The 20,932-nt window shown below is 41.8% G+C and overlaps 2 protein-coding genes across 4 annotated transcripts; both read right to left on the bottom strand.

The window, feature by feature from the left end:
• Window positions 1-7,194, bottom strand: LOC137876898 (protein FAM124B). 2 transcript variants are annotated; one of them, XM_068716668.1, is made up of 8 exons: window positions 7,157-7,194; window positions 6,489-6,645; window positions 6,105-6,136; window positions 5,224-5,436; window positions 4,517-4,912; window positions 4,154-4,350; window positions 2,746-2,908; window positions 1-2,017 (listed from the first exon to the last, which is right to left on the bottom strand). In XM_068716668.1, exons 2-8 carry the CDS (start codon window positions 6,554-6,556, stop codon window positions 1,401-1,403), a joined length of 1,686 nt encoding a protein of 561 aa, XP_068572769.1. In that variant the 5' UTR covers window positions 6,557-6,645; window positions 7,157-7,194; the 3' UTR covers window positions 1-1,400. The 2 variants fall into 2 exon arrangements, with proteins under 2 accessions (XP_068572769.1, XP_068572813.1); XM_068716712.1 differs by lacking the exons at window positions 6,489-6,645; window positions 7,157-7,194 and adding an exon at window positions 6,330-6,418.
• An 829-nt stretch (window positions 7,195-8,023) lies between these two features.
• cul3b (cullin 3b) lies at window positions 8,024-20,267 on the bottom strand. 2 transcript variants are annotated; one of them, XM_068709319.1, is made up of 16 exons: window positions 20,002-20,267; window positions 18,223-18,420; window positions 16,000-16,113; window positions 15,276-15,436; window positions 14,899-15,013; window positions 14,484-14,712; window positions 13,963-14,108; window positions 13,177-13,353; window positions 12,234-12,404; window positions 11,908-12,015; window positions 11,249-11,373; window positions 10,796-10,892; window positions 10,113-10,247; window positions 9,691-9,877; window positions 9,360-9,505; window positions 8,024-9,248 (listed from the first exon to the last, which is right to left on the bottom strand). In XM_068709319.1, exons 1-16 carry the CDS (start codon window positions 20,062-20,064, stop codon window positions 9,117-9,119), a joined length of 2,304 nt encoding a protein of 767 aa, XP_068565420.1. In that variant the 5' UTR covers window positions 20,065-20,267; the 3' UTR covers window positions 8,024-9,116. The 2 variants fall into 2 exon arrangements, with proteins under 2 accessions (XP_068565420.1, XP_068565412.1); XM_068709311.1 differs by having other exon boundaries at window positions 10,113-10,244; window positions 20,002-20,079.
• Between the last annotated feature and the right edge of the window lie 665 nt (window positions 20,268-20,932).

Below are 20,932 nucleotides of genomic sequence, written 5' to 3' on the forward strand. Positions count from 1 at the left end.
CACTAAGGACACTCACAGTTGATGCTTCCTGACTGAGCATGCGTGTCTTTTTGCCAGTTACTCTCATTTACAGTAAACCCTTAAAAACATTAACAACGGCTAGCTGCCCTGCACACCTGCAGCATCCTGTTGACCAATGAACAGCTCAACGGGAGCAGCTCATGCTGTATAACCTTAAATCATATGCATTTGATTTGGCTATAATGCACCAGTGAATGCCAGATTCAGGTTTATATGTGAGTGGGTTAAATTCAGAAGGTTCATGGCCAAGATTGAAAGTTTTATAAATGTAGAAGATGTCAAGTAATCTGTGTACAAGTTCATTAAATGTTTCATGAAACAGTCCCCTCCTCACAATAATAATCATCTTTTGTCAGACCGGTCTCTAAACAGCTATAATCACAACAATGATCATGTGCACTGTGCAAAACTGTTGTGTGTTTGACTGCCATCTGTTGTAACCAGTTCAATACACGGTTTGAACTCAAATGTTTCCGTCTGCTGATCCCTCAGCTTATAGCCTTACAGTAATTAACATTTCTTAGGTCACAGGACACGTTTGGGCTGTTTAAGACACCTTACATACTAATGGTTAAATTATTATTAAAAAAACATATTTTACAAGGTTTTTTTGTAAACGTCTAAATGTTCTCTTTAAGTAGTTATTTAGAAAATCCTGTTAACTAGCTGAGGATAAATGTTGTCCTCTTCAATACAGTAATTGGGCCGAGGTCTAGTACATTTCAACACACGAATAAAGATCATTTGAAGTGCATTTAAACAAATTTAATCAAAAGCTGCTAGTCTATACTTTCACTATGCCAAGCCTGTGACAGACTGACAGTGCTGCACTGTGGAGAGCAATCACACTAAATCAGATTTCAGCGACATTAAAGAGATCCTTCAGGCTGAGATCATCATCTGTTTCAAAGGCATCGAGCAGTAAAACATTAGCTCTCCTAGTAATGTGACAGAAACCTAATCTGAACTCTGACTGTGGTACTTTTCCTTCATGTTGTGCTTTTCACAGAGCTACATTTTAGCACAATAGCTGCACAAATAAGTAGTTGGATCAAAATATAGAAGTCATTGAAACATTCAAGAATATTATTACCTGCACTGCTCTCTTGGCAGCTCTGTTGTTTAAACAATTGTACTGTATATTGTAGAAACTTATGTGACAAATCAAACCATTTTAAGTCATTTCTGAGTGGAAAGTGTCACCTGCAGCTGAACTTTGGTTTCTTCTGTACTCCAGAGGACTTGTCTTTAGCCAGACTACACAGCTGTGTCCTCCTGCATAGCTTCAGAACCACTTTAACAGGTTTATCATCTGTTGCAGTCCTCCATGTGATATGTTATATTATTATTACCCCAGCATGTGACGTATTAGCAGGCATTTAGATGAAGAACTCATCGACTGGCTCCTCGTTGTTTGTGCGTGCCGACAGCAGCTCAGCAGTAGTCCTGTTCTCCACAAAAGGCCCTTTGGAGGGACTTTGTCCTGCTGCCACAGTCCTGCTGCCACAGCCCTTCCTGGCTGCATCTGCACATCCAGCGGAGCCCCATGTCCTGGAGGCGACCTGAGGGTGCATGTGTGTCCGTGGCAGACATTCAATCAGCTCCTTGGCCAGACCCTCAACAGCTGAAGCCCCAACAGCTGCAGGTCTCTCAGAGTGGAGATTCATCAAAAGGTCCGTGGAAGAAGAGCGAGCAATGATTTTGACTGGCGTGTCAGACTTCAGTGAGACGGGGACTCCTGTGTCTACGTTGGTTTCTGGCTCCTCCTCCTCCTCCTCCTCTTCCAGAAGGAGATAGGAGAGAGAACGGGTGATGGAGGGGCGTAGAGGAGAGTCAGGGTGGTTGGTAGTTGAGGGTGGTGCAGGGCTGCTGCGCTGTGATGAGTAACAGGAGCTACCTGGAGGGGTGCTACAGCAGCTTCCTGATCCCTGGCTCTCTGCTCCACCGCCTCCTCCATGAAGCTTCTCAAGGAGAGAGTCACTGCGCGGCCTGTGGCCTGTTGACAACCAAAGACACATAAAATGTTATCTTTGCAGTCAACTGGAAAATTTGAATCACAGGCACATGTTTTAACTTGACCTGATGAATTGATGTATTTTATTATTCCTTTTGTTGACATACGATCCATTATTTCCCTGGTAATGATCTTTTGATTTTGTCCTGAATTGTGAAACAATGTGTAAAGTCTGTCCGCTATAAGTAAATAATTAATAAATATGTCTTGAGACATCATCGCGATGATGTTTTATAGTATAGTTTTTTAAAAAGTGCATCTCTGGTCCGACACACAACATTATGCCTCGTGGATATTTCCAAAGACGTGCCTCAGCCATGGTTCAAAACTCCTTGTACTCCAAACACTGGCATTTCTAGGTAGCTTAACACACGGGCGTAAAGTTATCAAGTAGCAGTCAGTCAGTCAACAGTTGTCCTTTTCAGATTACTTCAGATCTAGCATGATTCCATAAATAAATTAAACAGAATTCCACTACGCACATACGCAATTATTAAATTCACACAAGCTTTGGCATACAACCTCTACAAATACAAATATATAGAGAAAACGAGCTACAAAATGTGATCCCTCGATGGCATTTGAGACTTTTTAATACTTTTTAAGGGCCTTAATCGTTGCTTAATTGATTTATCAACTTTTGAATACCCCGCAGACACCGTGAAATATTTTAGACAATGTGAACACAGCTTGCCCTTCTGAGCACTTACCTTGCCGGTGTGTTTGCCAGAGCAGGGGAGTGGTGAGGCTGCAGGGCGACAGGCTGTGGGCCTGTCCCGAGCTCCTGAGCTGCATTCCTCGAGGGGAAACGCTGGGGCAGATCAGGGGGAAAGCACAGGTCAGAGGTCGCTGAGGTTGAGCCGGGGTTTTCACCTGAAGAAGGACAGAAGGACAGAAGGAGGGGGATTATGATTTACAACAGGACTACAGAGATTTAAATCAAGTTAAGTGACTTTGAGAGAATTAACATACGCGCATCTTACATATGGCTACTCTGACAGCTTTGAGTTGGTTCGGTGACAGACAGCAACCACATGGCTTTTGGATTTCATCATCACAGGAAGAATGAAAAGTATTTTTCCATTTCTATTATTGAACTGGTGCGGTTTTATCTTATGAGATTGGTCTAAATCAATGATTTTAATACCAATTGAAAGCTTGATCTCTTTGTTCTGAGGTCATGAAGTAACCTAAACAGTTGATTCATCTTTTGTGTGAACAGGATGAAGAATTCTGGTCTTTTGGCTAAAAAAGTTTTTTTAAACATGTCTAACTTTGTTGGGCTGTGTCTCATCAGGTTTGTGTTATGTGACATTGTTAAAAACCTAAACCTGAGATGTGATGCTGGCATTAATCAATAAGACTTGTGACACAAGGGAAGAAAAGCAGCCATTCACATATCATGATTTTTCCATGACTTGCTCTACTCTTTGTCATTTGGTACATAATTGTATTTGGACAAATACATCTAATCTCAAATCCTCAGTGAAAATTAACTTTCCAATATCAAATCCTCACATAGATCTTGTAATATGTTCTCTTTCTATTATCTACTTCCATAGACATCTAAACAGATGTTGCATTATTTCTCATTGTGAAGCAAGAAATAGTACAACATCTGTTTCAATTATATTCACACTGATGTGTTCTAAGTGCTTGGACAACATCTGGCAACAAAATGGGGTTTGTATCACATGCAAATCATATAAAGTGTGATTTGCATAATGAAAATAAAGTTGTACATGCAACTCACTAACTGATGTATATATTTTTTTATGTTCTTCTTAAATGTTTCTCTCTTAGTTTACCGTGAGATAACTGTGAATGGAAGAAAAGCTTCTCTTTGATTCATTCCAGGTTAAATAATCATCGGTTTGTCAAACAAATAACACAAAACTGAAAGGCAACAGAAACATTCATTCACTTCACAAACAACTGATGCTTTCCCTCCAAAGCAAACAAGTTATTCCCTCAAGCAACCTGTCCTGCTGCATATTGTGTACAAAACTTTCCGTTCTGCGAAAAACATTTTAGCAGAACAGAGATCCTTCTCGTTGGACTCTCTATGTTGTGAGATAATTATGACGTAAACTAATTCAAAGTTCTATTTGCACTTACCTGGAAGAGAATCTTGTTGCCATCCAAGTCTTCTGTCTGCCAGCGTGTGGTGCTTATGGGGGTACAGGGGTTGGGCAACAGAGGGACGAGTTGGCCAATTTCTTCCACACTAAACTGCAGTACAGCGGAGCTGCACGGCTCCACCCGAGACCCTGGTGACAACTGTTTTAAAGCCAGCTGCAGGCACAGCCCGGGCTCTGTGTGGAAAACAAGTCATTATGTGTCACTTGCCTCTTTGCATTTCTTCTTATCATGATAAAAAAGCTGAGCCTTAAAGCTGCACTTGTTGAGATTAATAGCTTACATTTTTTCTTGCTTTAAACACTATACAAATAAGAAAAAAACAACCCTTTTAAGACGTACCTGTGTGGAGAGTGAACCAGCAGAAGCCCGTCTTTTGCTCCTCTGCCTGTCGCTGCAGCACTGTCTCATAGAGCCGCACGGCATCCTCGTAGTTGTCGTATCCACTGTACAGTGTCACACGGAGTATTTCTCCTCCACAGTGGACCGGTCGAACCCCCCACACAGGCATGCCTGCACCCAAACTATAGAAGTCTCTGCTGGGCAGGAGGTAGGGCCGCAACATGGCATTGGCTGGAGAGCTGCTGGAGGTGATGTAGATCCCTCCGGGTCGGCTGCCGCAGGTCTCAGTGTGGTGGTACTGCCAGGGCGGACGCTGAAAGAAGTCCAGCACTTTGAGGATTCGCTCCTCTCCATAGGCCTCGTGGAGGAAGAAGGTGATGGCCACAGAAGGGTAGCCTGAGACATTTTTGGAAAAAGGTTATTCTCAATCAAGCTAAAATAAAAACAGATTCTAGTAATGGGAAGCTCGCTGTGGGATTGCATGTTTACTCCAAATACAGAGTAAATGGTGTATTGAGTTAAGAGTACAACATTTGAGGGGGTTGTCTTGTACTTACATATGGAAATGATTATTTTCCTATTTACGCACAATGTGCAATGAGGTTGTACGGGCACAACAGAGATTGGCATCCCTATCAATTAAATACCGACTTATATAACAAGATGTAAGTATAATAAATTCAAGACAGCACACGGAGGATCATTACCTGACACAGAACAGAGGCGGGTGTAACTTCTGAATGGGGCGGCCCTCTCTGACACATGAAAGATACGGAGACTTGGGCAGAGCCAGCGTAGGAGGCGATCCAGGGTGTGCTGCAGCAGCAGTGAGTCTCCAGGGTTGGCCAGCAGATGTAAGTTCATCAGCAGGAGCTGCTGCTGCCGCTGCTGCTGCCTGACCCGACTGGTCATGTACTGAACTGGGGTCACGGTCACACACACACACACACACACACACACACACACACACACACACACACACACACACACACACTGCATATAAGTGTACAAAGATAGCTCAGACAGGTGCAAACTTGCAAGTGCTAAACCCAGGCAGCACAGATGTTTAAGTAGAAACCACAACAAATGCCTCGTAGTTAAAGGAGGTCCTCCGATTTCACACATCAAGATTAGTTTCCTTGTGATGGGGGAGTACGACTCAGCTCGTCAAAACAAAGGTAGTCACATTACAACCGTCAAATTCCAGAAGGTCTTTAGTGGTTTAGTGTTTAGTTCAGTGCCAAAACAATCAGTGTTTGGAAATGGAGAGGTCATTATTCTAGCGTGTGTCTCAACACCTGTCTCATCAACACTAGTAGACCATAAACTGCAGACAGGGTTTATTTTCTACATAATATTTAGTAATTACCCACATTAGAAATGTGATATAACATACTATTTCTGAGCTGGTGGTGGAATGAAGTTTGAAATGCATGGTAAGTCTTAATAACGATCAAATTGCTCTAGCAAGCCTCTGCTGTATCAATTGTGACCGTTCTTATAATAAATCTGTCCCTTGTGAGTCTCCTGACCGCTTTAAATTACAGCAGTGCCTCTTAAACTTCTGTATGAGTGAATGAATACTTACTGCCAGATGATGACATCCTGCTGCAGTCAGATCTGAATGAAGAAAACACAAAATAAAGAAGTACACAGTAAGTGATTAATTCAGGTGTACATTTGGCTGGAGGAAAAGACAAACATCTGTCTCCATCTTGTGGCGGTTGGTTTGGAAAAGAAGCCACCTTTGGTCACCATGACAACAAACAAATTTAGGAGACAACATCTTAAAGAGGACAACAGTTATAAACACCTGTAGTAACGTGCTAAGAGGCTAAAAACCACAGTTTAGTTGCTGGTTTGAAATGATACCCTCTGTACGATTTACTGTCTGAGTTTCCATTGTGGCTGCAGCTACAGCTAACGTTAGCATCGTTAGCTTAACGCTGCTGACACAAACAAGTTGACTCACTCAGTTTCATCTCCGGAGTCCACGTTTTCATGGTCGGACCTCTTTAATAGCGACACTCTTCTAAACATCGTCCAGAAGAAGCTGCTAGGCCTTCCTTCACATGTGGTCGAGCCATCTGCACAGAAAGTTTGCGCGGTGTTTGCAGCAGTGCGGAGGACTGAGGGTGAAGAGAAGCATCGCGTTTGATTTCTTTCCACAGTCTGTTCCAGTAAAAGAAGAAGAAGAAGAAGAAGAAGAAGAAGAAGAAGAAGGGGGGGGGGTCTTTTGCTGGGACGCTGACGTCAGGGAGCAACCATACACCGTTATGTTAAAAATAAAGACACTGGATATTTAGTAGGACAAAACAAACAAGTGGAGATGCATGCTGGGCTACATCCAGGAGGCTGAAGTCTGGGCGAAAGGGACCCAGGAGATGTGTGCTGCTGTCGGTCTAAAGCCGCATATGTAATAACATGGAGCAGATGGCATGCGTCTAACAACATAGGAAGACAAAGGAGGCAGTCCAGAAGGGCTGGGCAGATTTAAAACGTGCAGGGGACGTATGGAGGGCAGGCTCTCTAAACCCTGACAATTAAAGACATTGTTTTGTTAATACCTTGTTAAGAGGGTTAAACTCGCTTTTGGAGCACACCGCGTTTTGACAAGTCCTGTGAAAGACACTCACTCACCAGTTTATAAGTCACATGGTGCATATACAGTCCATCAGAAACTTGATGCAGTCCCGATAAAATACATCCTACCTTAATGTATGAAGACTCACAAGTGTTCAATGTTAATCAAATCACCAACACATGAAATAAATAGATATAATGTGAAATTTAACCGTGACACTGTGAACTAACTCTATACATGTTTAAATCCTAACTCATTATAATTAAGTTTTATTTCATCATGCATCTTTTCACAGTAAAATCGTTTATTGCAGGTCATTTTTTGTTTAATTTCAGCAATTTTTAATTTCATAATTTCAGTCTTTGCCTGTCGATTCAGACCAGCTGGTCAGAGACTTTGGTTTAATTGAGCTGACAAAAATGACCTAAAATAAACTGAAAAAGAAGAGCATTATTTTAAGTTTCATGGGTATATTACACATTTTGTCTATTTATATTGATTTTTTATCTCTGTTTTAGAACGGTGTTGATTTGACTTTACGGCCATTTTAAAGGCTGCAGTTTGTGGCGCTTGTGTCGTTTCTAAAATTCTGTACACATTTTATATCAGAGGGTAGATATTAGAAACACATCTCATTATAATATTATACAATTCAACAACAGACTACAGCCTCCAAACAGAACAGACCGTTGAATCCACACCTCTCTTAAAACAGTTTCAATAAAACTACACATTTTAACTGGGTTTGATTTTCTTGAAAGAAAAAGAAAACGTTGCACTTCCATCTCAAAATACTGTAGTAAACAATGTACTTCAGAGACCTAGAAAGTTCCTTCTGAAGCCTAAACTTAGCTTTAATTATGGTTAGAGAGGCAAGTACTTCTGACTTTTTCCAAGGCGTTCACATGAAAGATGTAAAAAGAAAAGAAAGAAAAGAAAAACCCACCCCTTCATTTTTTTTATTCTACATTTACTATGATGAAAACAAGGCCCTGTACATTCCACCTTTGCAGTGAGTACAATAATTATTTTACAATTTGTACACATTAGAACATGGTGCTAGACTGGCTCCACCGGTCCAAAAATCCAAAAGATCTCTTTGAAAGCTGCACCACAAGGAACCTTCCATTCAAAGAGAGGAGATAGGTTTTTTTGGCCGATCACACAGCAGGCCTGAAGTGAAAAATGTGTCATGAGAGACCAAACGCCATTCATGGAGCTTTTATGCGTCTTATTCCCCCGACTGATCCATTAGATAAAAGCATGCTGTGAAGCTACAGCTCTTGATCTCTCTAACCACTAGTACAGACCTGGCCCAAATATGGAAAATGGCATTAAATATAGGTGCACCTAATTCTTATCAGACATTAAAACAACCTCAAAAAACAGACAGATTTTCAACATAAATGAAGCACTCTTCATGTTGTCTCCAGTACTCAAAATGTCTTTCACTGCTGTTGTAAACCAGGTCTGTACCAATTAACACGTTGTCCTCTTCTTTAAATTTAAAATCCTCTAGGAGGAAAAAAGGCCAAGAGTGTCTTTGTTAACACGAACAGCCATCAATGTGCCACAAAAAAAACAAAAACATAACACATTGACATCGACATTTAAAACAGGGGAGTGAATTCAAATGTTTTCTTGGTCTCCATGTAGCTGCATGTTTGCTCTAACATGTTTCAGCTCGTTCTCTACAGCACGTAGTTAATTGGCAAACAGGCTCATCCAATTCTCTCCAAAGGCCACAAGAAACATGATTTTGTACAAAACTAGATCCCCTCCTTTCATTTCTCTCAGCCGAAGAAATCTAATATACCTAGAAAACTTCACCATCTCTTGCACCTTTTTTTCTCCTCTTTACACATTTTTAATGGAAGAAAAGTTAAGCTTCCCAGTGTTTCCCAGAATCAATGATGAAAGCACTTCCAAGTTCATTCAAACGCATAGCAGTCCACAAAAAAACAAGGCTCTCAGTTTCTCTCAACTCGGTGTTAGCTTTCATTGAATTCACGTGTTTTATGCTACATAAGTGTACACTTTGCGGTCCTCCGGTGTTCGTGCCAAATATTCCCTCTCAATGAGTCCTTCAATGCGCTTCTTGATGACTACGGGACTAGGAAGGAATCGTGCACGCAGCTGCTGCGTGACCTGTGGAGAAACCAAAAACAATAACAAATCAGTACACCGTACTTTTCATCCTGTCACCATCATCATCATCACTACTCGTATTTGCAAATGCAACCAGTTCAGCTGACTGACCTCTGCTACTAGAACATTGTGCTGCATCTTCTTTCTGGACTTCATGATGCGAACAATGGCAGCTTCGATCTCATGCTTCCTGTCATCGTCCACTTTCTGTCGCGTCTCCTTCCTCTCGGGGTCCGACTCCCCTTGTTTAGCAGCCACTAGGGTGGTGCATAACAAAAGGAAAATAAATGCAAAAGACAAGTACTGTGACTGAAGGTATACATATACTTTTCCCAAATGAATTAAATAATTTGACTGAGGTGAAAGGTATTATTTTCAGTTGTTTTACATTTTTGGCGTGCGGTACAAGGGGCCTGCTACTTTAAGTCTTGATTTTGTGTACCTGTCTGGATCTTGACCCGGTGAAGTTTGGAGGTAAACTGGTCATTAACTGTAAACACGTGGCCATTCTCGATCTCCTTGGACTTGGGCTCCTTGGTGAGTACTCTCTGAGTGGGCTTCCCACAAGCCAGAGACTGCAGCGCTCGCACCAGCTCCCTTTCTGGGATGTCCGTCTCCTGCTGGATCTCCTACAGGGTTGAAGGATCACGTTCGGGATCACGATAAAATATTAAGCAAGGCATAACAGAGAGAGGAAAGCAGGAATCGGAAACTTGTATTAGAAGTGCCTTTTCCTACTGATATTGTCCACTATCATACTACAGGATGTTTGTCTTTCTTGGCACGGTTAATTGTTTTCATCAAACTAGTGGACCGTAACACACTGTTAGACTGCGTCGGGCAGTATGGTGTCAAATTGTGTACCTCAAAGATGGATTTGTCTCTGTTGTTGAAAAGCATGAGGATGGTCATCTGAAAAGTGGAGACCTGCAGGATGTGCTTCCTGGTGTTGGAGCCGGTAACCTGGGCTCCTCCCACGCCAACCTCTGACCCGTCCTCCTTTTGATATGTTCGGGCAAAAGATCAAAATCTAAAAATAGGATTCAAAATCCGCTTCCACAAGAAAGCAGGTTTTCTGTTGCTGAAAGTAGATAGTAAATTTCCCTTTTGCTTAAATAAAAATGTCTACGAGCGCCAATTACTTCACAGTTTTGCATTTTCAGTAAAATAGAGTTCTTTTTACAATAATTAATAACATTTAGCTGTGTCCATTACTTTTTGAGCAACAATTTTAAAAGATATTTTTAGCAGTACATTTAAAAAGTACCACTTACACTATGAAAAGGAAAAACACTTTTTAGAAAAACATGTTCAGACCTCCAACTGTTGGAAACAAACCTTTGGAAAAATGAGACTGCCCCATTGACAATGCATTGCAAACTAAGTTACCTTGTTTTATTTTTTCATTGTGCATTCACATGACATTTTGTGATTGTAAAACACATACACTGTCCCATCAACAATATCCGTAATCTGTTCTATGGCATAGTCACAGCATGCAGTATTTTAGAAATGTGCTGATGTTACATTTGAAAAGTGGCACGTACCTTTTTGATGGGACCGTAGAAGGTGGCGTTTAGGTCCGCAGAGCCCATATGGTGCTGCAGTGTGAGTTGTCTGCCGCTGTGCTTACCGAGATAAAACCTACAAGCAGAGGGGAGTCACTCCGGGTTAACCTCTCAAAACAGCCAATGTAGCATAATGAATCCAACTTAAGTGTTCTGTAACAGGCCCGGGGAGAAGACCATAACAATACAGCAATACAGAAATATGATGATTCTATTTCTAGGAATACACACAAGCTTATATTGCAAAGAAATGGTCAGGAACTGAAGAGAGTTGTTACTCTGGTCAGCTTCCAATTGTAAGAAAACACAATGTGGCCGAGTAAGACCCTTCCTTTTGGATCACACATTTCAAAAACCACTCGTCTAAAAACAAAGTGCTGTTATGAAACCATTCACACATAAGAGCAATTAACTCCTAAATGTACAACTGACCTTCTAAAGACTTCAAATGCATGTCGCGGTGAAGGTGGGATGTTGCACTTTGGTGTTGCTGATTGTGTTGGCCAATACCCTGTGGTCAGGACTCTCACAGTGAGATCCACCCCACCAAGTGACACCTGAAGTTAGAAAAACACAAGACGCACAATCAAGTCTACGCTGATGTAATCACACACTGAAGCTCACTGATTATTATTGGTGCAATGAGGTTAGAAACAGATAGAAAAAAAGACATAACCTAATTAGTCAAAAAATAACAACTAACTGATGACACAAAAAAGGTGCATGTGCTGTTTATCTGAAACGGATCACAGTGTTGCATCCAATCAAAACCTCTTAATTTCACGAGACAATAATTTAGATGAATTAGTAAAAATAAGTTTAAAAGGACTTTCAGCTGTAGACTGAGGAAAAACGTGCTCAGATAAATACTGTGTGCTTAAGCAAACTACAATAACAATCAGATACAGTGAAAGAGGCTCTGGTGACAGAGACAGAAATTAGCCCCATGTATTCCAAGGATACGGATAGTTTGGTGCATAATTGTTCTTATGTAACTGAGCAACGCAGCAATGCTCAGTCAGTCAAGCAGCCTCGCACAGACTGGCTCATTATTTTGACAGAATGAGTTGTGGCGTGCAGTGTCTCCTTACCCCAGTTGTCTGTAGATGTTGTCTAAACTCATCCATGGTGGTGTTGGAGATGCTCATATCCCGGAACATGCCCTCCAGTTTAGAGGTGAACTGACAGCCGCACTCAGTCTGAGCAACAGAGACCAGAAGAAGGATCACATTTAGTTAATCATAGCAGTCCCTAACATAGGGGTTCATACACCTCTATACCTGTAGGCAAGATCACAGAATTTCTAAGTTTCATAGAGAACCAGTTCTCATCTAGAGGCTGCAGGTTTTTCATTCATGCAGAATCGTGACAGAAATCTCATGATTGTACTCGACAGAACGTGGTTATGCCCGCTCACCTTGAGCTTTGAGATCATGTTCTTCTCAGAGTCATCAGAGACACTCTTGTTGGTGAGCAGCCTGCGTGCGAGGTGCTGCTTGTAGTACCTCTCAAACACGTCCTTCTCCTGCATGAAGCGGAACAGCACCATGGCCTTGTCCAGTATGGACTCCACCTCCTGCTCTGTCAACTGGACAAAAAAAAAAAAAGAAGATGCAGATTACATAGGATGGTCATAAAACAGTCAATAATCTGATTAACCCCCTTGGATACACAGCAAGTTATTTCAGCGGGTTACACATTACAAAATGATTAGGATATTCCCTACTTATAATAAATAATATGCCAATAATAGCATTGCTTGTTTGGGTGGTACATGGTTTGGCATTAGGTTGCAGTGTGGTATACAATCCTGAATAAGCAGGACAGAAACATCTGTGTTGTGTCTTAAAATAAGAGCATGTGTCCATTAAAGAAGGTCTCCAGAGTGTGGCCAAAAATATGTCAAGTGCGACTAAACATTTTCACTGGTTGCACCGGTCCGCCTGACATTTGGCAGGTCTGTGTGTGAGAGTGAGAGCGAGCGAGAGCGAGAGCGAGAGCGAGCGAGCGAGCGAGCGAGCGAGCGAGCGAGCGAGCGAGAGAGAGAGAGAGAGAGAGAGAGAGAGAGAGAGAGAGAGAGAGAGAGAGAGAGAGAGAGAGAGAGAGAGAGAGAGTGAGTGAGTGAGTGAGTGAGTGAGTGAGTGAGTGAGTGAGTGTGTGTGTGTGTGTGTGTGTGTGTGTGTGTGTGTGTGTGTGTGTGTGTGTGTGTGTGTGTGTGTGCGCGAGTGCGAGTGTGAGTGTGAAACCGCGCCCTGTTCTCCTTGAGCAACGCCACAACCTTGACAGATATCAGTAATTCACGGGGGGCCGGTGCAACCAATGTAAAAAGTAAGTGCGATGCCCTGCATTAGAGGACTTACCCCTTTTACTCCTTTCTTCAGTTTGTCATCGATGAAGAGCGAGAGGTACTCGGGCGAGCGAGAGTTGAGGTTAAGGAAGTACTCAAAGTCGCCTGCAATGGTTTGCTTGAAGAGCCGGTCATTATTGAAGGACTCCTGGAGGAAACGGTCAAAACGTGACTTCAGGTCCAGCAAACCCTGTAGGAAAGGAGACAAGGATGATTATGGATATTACAGCAGCTTAGAGTAGCTTAACGCAGCTATTACAGCTTCGGTCTCATTAAAAACAAAAAGTCTGGCTGCTGTCGTTTAGACGAGAGCAACAACAGGTACGTAGGAGTGGAACCGCAGACAACGTAAACAGTTTCACACAGGAGCTTTAAAAACACTGCAAGATGAAAATAACAAGACTTTAGAATGAAGTGCCTTCTCTCTAGCGGCCTGAATGACCTCACGTGTTTTTCAGTACAGTGTGGTCAGAGACCATGATGGCTTGTGGCCACAAACGCAAGGAGTCGCAGCAGTTATCCTCTGCTGGGAGACTATGGAAGTACATTATGGTCAGAGCTCTGCACGCAATGGTGTGCCAGAGCCAGTGGAAATTACTGCATGAGCTCTAACAAGGTTAGGTCTCTCTCATTCACCTAAAATATATGCGGTAGAAGGTTATAGTGTGCTTCAACAGAGCGCTAGGGACATCAGAACTGCGGCAAAATAATTGAAAATTTTTCAACATATTCCTGCAGATTCACAAGACCGAGCGATAACATCCCTGCGCCCTAATCTCCTGACGCTCCATCGTCTTACCTGGATGTAGTCTACGGGGTTCTTCCCCTCTCCCTCCTCTGATACCAGGGCCTTTCCTTGCTCCCGCAGATACGAGCTCATACACTCACACATGGTCTTCAGCCCATTGGGAACCCTGCTGAACAGCTTGTACATGCACGCCAAATCTGTGATGGATATGCACGAATACACACACGTTAGGAATATATTTCTACCAACTGAGAAGGACTGAGGAGCTGACAAGGAGGCTTATTTGTGCGGAGTAAACTAAAACACCTCTGAGTACTCGTGTGAAAATATTTTCTGAAGCTACGGCACTACAGTCCCAGTTTCGTCTAAATGTAATACTCAAAAAGTACATTCCTTGTATTGTCTGTGACATGAGAAAGGGGAGCATTGTGACTGCATTACTGATCCAGGAAAATATACGTCTCTTGCAAGTGACAGTAACACAGTACATTAAAGAGCATTGGGGATTTTGAATTGAAATAAATGACCAACTACAAATGCCAAAAGGCGTGAAGCATAAGCAGCTTTCTCACCGTCTGTCTTGCCGTTTTTGAGCATGTGGACCAGGCCAGAGTTCTCCATCTCTACGATCGTCTTCATGTGTTTGGAGATGAGCTCACGTTCCACCACCTTGACGATGGGCTCTTCTGTAGATTTATCCAGGCAGTGCATCACCCGCTCGATCTCCTCATTGATTCTGGCTTCAACCTTCTTTATGTACACACTGGCACTGTTTTCTGCGAGGAACTTTTGGCTCTCCATCTAAGTTTAAAAGAAAACATTTTTCACAACAGTCTGTCCTACTTATACTACAGTGTATATTTAAATTGTGTTGTTAATCCTTTCAATTATACGGACCCCAGAAAAGGAAGCTGTAGCCAAAATAATTGGGATCCAAATAAAAAATGAACAATGACGTGTCAGGAGGAATTATGTTCTCTCACTAACCTGGAAAAATTCTGCAGACATTTCTAAGAACGGAGCCTCAAAGTCTTCTTCATAAACAGACCTCCCTTCAAGGCCGAGGATCATCAACATCTGGCAGGCATTTCTAATGGCCCCCCTAGTGGAGAGGGAGAGGCAGACCAACAGTTGAAGGCACAATTAGAAATAAAATTAATGCAATGCTGAAAGGTATAATATGCAGCATTTTCCTAAAATCTGCATCTACAGAGACCCTGTCAGTTTGACCGAGCCACACACAAATGTAATTGATAGCTCTGTTATTGTTTATGCATTGTTTAAAATTAAAATCAACTCGTCAACATAACTAGCAATAAGTTAGGCCATCATGCTATGAAGCCTGTCTGTGAGTCTCCGGCTACCTGTCCACCACCTCCCCTTTCCTCTCGCGTGCGATCATGTCCAGCAGGGTCTGTCGGAGGTGGTCTCTGATGCAGCCGTAACGAACCACTTGATCCCTAAAGATGATAAGACCCAGGTTGTAGACATTCTCTACATTGTTCTGCTGTACGTACACCCGATCCTGTGAGACAAACAAACACAAAGGACAACCTTGAATACATGCATCTTCCCCTCAACTTTAAACAACATTAAATGTGTTTCTGTGTCCTCCCTTAAAGCTCAACTGCTGTTTAACTGAATACAAAAACTTTAAAACAGTTTCAGGTTCATTTTCAAATACATATACGGTTCTGTGTTGATATGTAACCAGTGTATTTCCACACAGTTTGACAACAGTCCTGCATAGACATGTTCTCTTCAGTTTGTTTGAACACAGGTTAATCATGTCACAGGTTGTCATTTGTCATATTTGACTCGTTGCCTCCAAATCAGAAGCCATTATGGCAATGTTACAGTTGCTGATTAAAATCACAGAACCAATACTTAAGCATTTTATAGAATAAAGGCAAATTGTAAAGCATGTATTGTTGTTTTCATAGTTGTATCTCAGCCAATAACTGTGTTTTACTACTTTAAATCTACAAGTTTTTCTAAAATGATGATTAGTATTCATTTGTGTAAGCCTGTCGTGTTCTCCTCACGGATGTGTGACATTTTTAAGCCGTGTGAACATCAGCTACTCACCATGTACATCAGGATGTCTCTGATCATCACCATAGCTGTTTGATGGTCATTCCAGGCCTGATTTAGGGTCTGAAGGAAGTTATTGTTCAGGGAGTTCAGGACATCTTCTCGTACCTTTGGGGGAAACAAACGCACATGAATGAGGTGAACATACCTCACCGAGTTCTGCAGTGTTAGTCTACAGACACAATGCCTGAGCACAACAACAAACAACTTGAAAACTCCTTGGTGAAGAGAAAGAACGCTCTTGTATTAAGCTGACACTTAAGTTTTGGGATATCTCGTTGATGCAGTCTTTTAATTTGCTGCTCCTTTAATATCTTTTCTCCACTAGTCAGGCATACAACAGCTTGATAATAGTCAAACTGCAGTGTGACTCAGCATTGAGAGAGTCTCTGTAGAGTGAGATTCTTAAGGGCACACCGACCTCCTCGTTTTCTCCTTCTAGACAGATGATAAATGATCACCTCTGCTCTTACTAATGCACATGATCAACCCTCACAGGCTCACCAACTCCTCTTTACTCACAGCCAGATCAAATGCTGAGGTGCGAGGTGAACGCCAACCCAGAACCCATGAATCTGAATATGCCTTTAAATCAAAGACTCATTATGCACACTCGTGATTTACTTAGAAACTGCTTTGCGCGGATAAGATATGTTCATCTGTTCTGACAATTTCTAAAGCTGCTGGTCCATCATATTATTCAATAATTCTTGGATATGAAAACCTACCTGGCAAATTGGATTCTGATATTAATAATGATATGATATTCAGACGGATGTGATGGACCACTGCAAAAAGGCCTGAGCTGAGAGTGCACACTCGGTGTTATTGTTCGAAGAGATTTCTCATCCCCAAATCCTTCACTCAAGAATTCTTAATGCATTTATAAAACCTAAGACAATTTTGTTTAACCAAACTCTAAGTAGAGTGACTGTCACATAGGAACAGGTTCACAGTACATCATAAAGTTGTCATTGTTCGGTTGCAGTGTCTGAGATAAGTTTGTAGATTTTTAGTCTGCATGCAAACCATTACTACCGTCTTTCTTTGAAACTGATATCTGGATCATTAGTAGATAATAAAAACACACTGGGCTGTCGGCTCTCTCGTCTTTGAACTGCCGTGAGTTGACGTTCCCTGACTTCTTAATTCACTAAACCTGCCAAGTTGAGAATGTACGTTCAATTAAGCTGTTAAACCACCTGGCTGCTGTTCAACAGCAGGCCGCTGAAATACTGCTCATTGGGTATCTGCTCAGCGTACACTGATATCATTGCCGAGCGTAATTTGGTACCAATTATGTGCAACAAAAAAACAAATGACAGCTTGGGAACAACATTCACTGAAGGGTTCTCTAACTTATCAGCAAGAATTTGAAATGGATTTCTTCACAAGGCAAACGACCAGCCTTGTGCAGCTGAAACCCAACATTACAACTCAAGGACCCGATCCATAAATCTGGCGACTTTCCTGGCCAGTCACAGAAACGGGGAACCTCCCATCACACAAGACGAGAGTAATAACCTCTGAAATTGAATTCCCAAACTTCCTTACAAGGCTGGTCGTGAATGGTAACTCATGTTCTCTGGCACTACCTTAGTTTTGCAAGGATGATGCGCAGACTAAGCAGTATTATGAATCTTAATATGAAGCCTATGACAGATTGTGTTTAGCAAAGGTAGGCTACTTTAACTTTAATTCCATATTTCAATCAAAAACTGATTCAAATTTGACTTTATCTTTTACTGTAGTAACTATCTACGTGTCAATTATCTTTGTTACTCAAACTGTTAGTGTATCAACTATAATTTCAGCATTTCTAAATAGAGATCTAGTCTTAGATTTTCACAGCAGGATCTCGTACTAAAGACAAGTATGTACCGATAATTATCTAGTACACACTTGAGTGAAATGGCAGTCGCAAATACTTTAAACAAAAGTAGGGGCATAAAGCATGTTTTAGCTCAATTTGCAATCAATGTCTCACCACTTGACTTCAAGTGTCTGACAAATTAACCAAGCTGAAGAGGTGCACCTCTCTGTGCGTTATAATGTCCTTTGATGGAGCACATTTGCTTGCTGAGTAAAGGGATTTTAAGGGGAGTTTGCAGAACTACTAACATGTTTACAACCTGAGTAATTACCTTGTCTGTGTAATCTCAAAATCTAAAATATCCTGATGTTTCTGCAAATGCATGCAACCTGTGCAACTCTTACTTTGTTGATAAGGTGCTCGGTGACGACCTCCCGCAGGCCCGTGTACAGCTTCTCTCCGTGTTTGTGAAGCACCATCGTGTAGGCATTCCTGTACAGCTCCTCGAAGCTCAGGCCGCTGTTGTTCTTCCTCTGAATCTCCTGGATGGCATTCTTTAGAAGGTCCCAGATATTGTTGACATACTTCTCATCCATGGTCATCTGCAAAAGGTAGCCGGTAATAGGTTGAATAAGACAACTCATATCAGAAGACCAACACTTAGAACCAAGGATCTTGTTACTAAATAAAGCATCACAACGCAGATAGATTCCCACCTGTGTAGTTTAGTTGGTGTAACATTAAAGGGATATATGCCAATATCTATACACTATGAGAAGGCCCTTTTTTTTGTTATATAGGTCAGTTAGTATTAAATATTTACTCAATTGAGGTTCTGTATTGTCGTATCCACTAACTACAAACATTTCTAGATGAGGCATGAGACCGTACAGTCCTTATTTGCTTCTTATGCACACTGAAACATATTGTAACTTTAATTTTCTATGTTTTTTTTAAAATGGGATTTAAAAAGCTGGTATTTGCCGATGAACAAGTGTTGCAGGAGCACAATTTCTACTTTGCCAGCCACCACAGACAGCGTGTAAACATTTCTGCAGAGTACGAAGCTGTGGTGCATCATTAGAATTACAAATAAGCTTTAAACTTAAGAAGTTCTTGTGGTCGTCCCAGAGGGACTACCTAATAGCAAAGACATGTTGGCCCCAAAGGAGAAAACTTAATAAGGGCAAACAGCTAGTGAGGAGGAACAATGTGTGCTCCTTCTCAGCAGGCAAGCCCAAACACATGCATGTCGGGATGCTGCTCCACCAGCAAATCTGTCAGGACTAGGCCACATTCAACAGGCTTCACATGGGCTCCTAAAGGTCCTCTGTGTTAACACAAACACATATGTGGCCACTGTCACTGTCACACAAATTAAAAAAGGACTAAAATGACTCATAGAGGAGTAAGAAAACAAGTATCTGGTTGGTGAACAGCCTCACTCAAGCCAGTCACTGATGGACTGAAATTTCAATTAAAGCAGAATGAGGTCAGTTCATAAATGAGGTCTATCAGTGACTTGCAGACAAAGGGAGTGCCAGGTGGACGGGGAGAGGAATCCTAAAATCACAATTGTGACACCGAGTTAACGACAGAAACGAGACTTGCATCTACTACCGATCCAGCTCATTAATGCAATCCAGAACTAACGATGGGTTATTCAATTTGTTTCCCCAAGCCTCCATCTACAGCTGTGGTGAACGTCGCCGTTTGTTCTTGCACACAGTTGGGAATTTAGATGATGGCACAATTTATTGCACAAAAGTCAAGCTAAATGTAAAGCTCAGTGGCGAAGAAGTCATGCATGCGATACAGAAAGAACCCAAAAAACAGTCAAAACAACAAGTGTCAAGAGTCAGTGCTAAAGTTAGCAATCGGCTATGGCGACAGATCTGCTAGCTAACATTTTGGGGTAGTTGTGAGGCAGTTAAACGTTAAAGACAATGATTAATAAAACTTCCCACTTTGTTGGCAACATGACAGAACAGCCACCTAACCAAATGACCACGAGTGGGGACGACTTGACCACATCTGACTGCTGCACTTTGTTTACGGATAGACAAGTCATATCTCTGCTGCTCAGCTGGTTAGCCTGCTAGCAGCTAGCCAGCAGCCCAGACCACGGTGATCGAGTCACCGCCTGTCGGGCAGACAGAGCACCTACTGCGGTGTGCACTTACAGGAAAGGCCCGTATCCTCATTTTGGTGTCCTTCTTGGTGCCGCTTTTGCTGAGATTGGACATGGTTGCCTTCCGTCCGTGGGCTCTGTATTCACATGAAAGTATTTTCCAGGGAGGTGACGGGGGGTGACTACTGGTTTATGGAGCGGCCGACGAGCTTTCACTCGACCTCGTAGCTCCGCGTCCCAGCAACACCGCAAGTTTATTGTTGACAGCTAAACGCCAAATCCGATAGTTGTTCATACAGCAGTGGCGGATTACCTGCAGTTCTCATTGCGCAGAGCTCACGCACTCCAAGTACCGCGAGAGAGTTATGATGTGGAACATTTTCTCAGTTTTACTTGCACCTGTGCTTACACTACTTATGAATAATTTACATGATCACATATTTATTGATAGTAGATTTATTAAATAGTTGTCTATTCTGTACTGGAAGTAGAGTCTATTGGAGGAAGTAATCTTGTTGTTACTTTACAAATAAAAGTAGTAAATACATAATAATAGCTTGATGAAATGGAGAGTAACTAAGTGTAATTACTCGAGTATCTGTACTTCATTTTTTATTTCCTTGAGTACTTCCATTTTAGCTACTTATACTTATACTCAACTACAGAGCTAGTAAAGGGAAATATTGTGCTTGTAACTCTACATTTAACTGGTACTTTTGAGGTTAAGATTTAACATATAAAGCATATGATGACATAAAATAAGATGCATTGTTTTTGTGTATTCTGTGCTTAAAATTATCTCCACCCCCATCAACTACCCACATTGTACTTATAGTGTAGTAGAAACACTGGCCCCTGTCAGTGTTACTGCATGTGCATATTGTAAACTAAAATAGTTTCTGATTCTGCATTCTGTTCTATTCTATTCCAATCTACTGCGGTCAGATCATTTACCACTGTGATTTACTTGTGTCTTGTTTTGA

This window comes from Cebidichthys violaceus, unplaced genomic scaffold (genome assembly GCF_023349555.1).
Source record: "Cebidichthys violaceus isolate CVI_PGR_0920_01 unplaced genomic scaffold, fCebVio1.0.p SCAF_1, whole genome shotgun sequence".
Lineage (NCBI taxonomy): Eukaryota > Metazoa > Chordata > Actinopteri > Perciformes > Stichaeidae > Cebidichthys > Cebidichthys violaceus.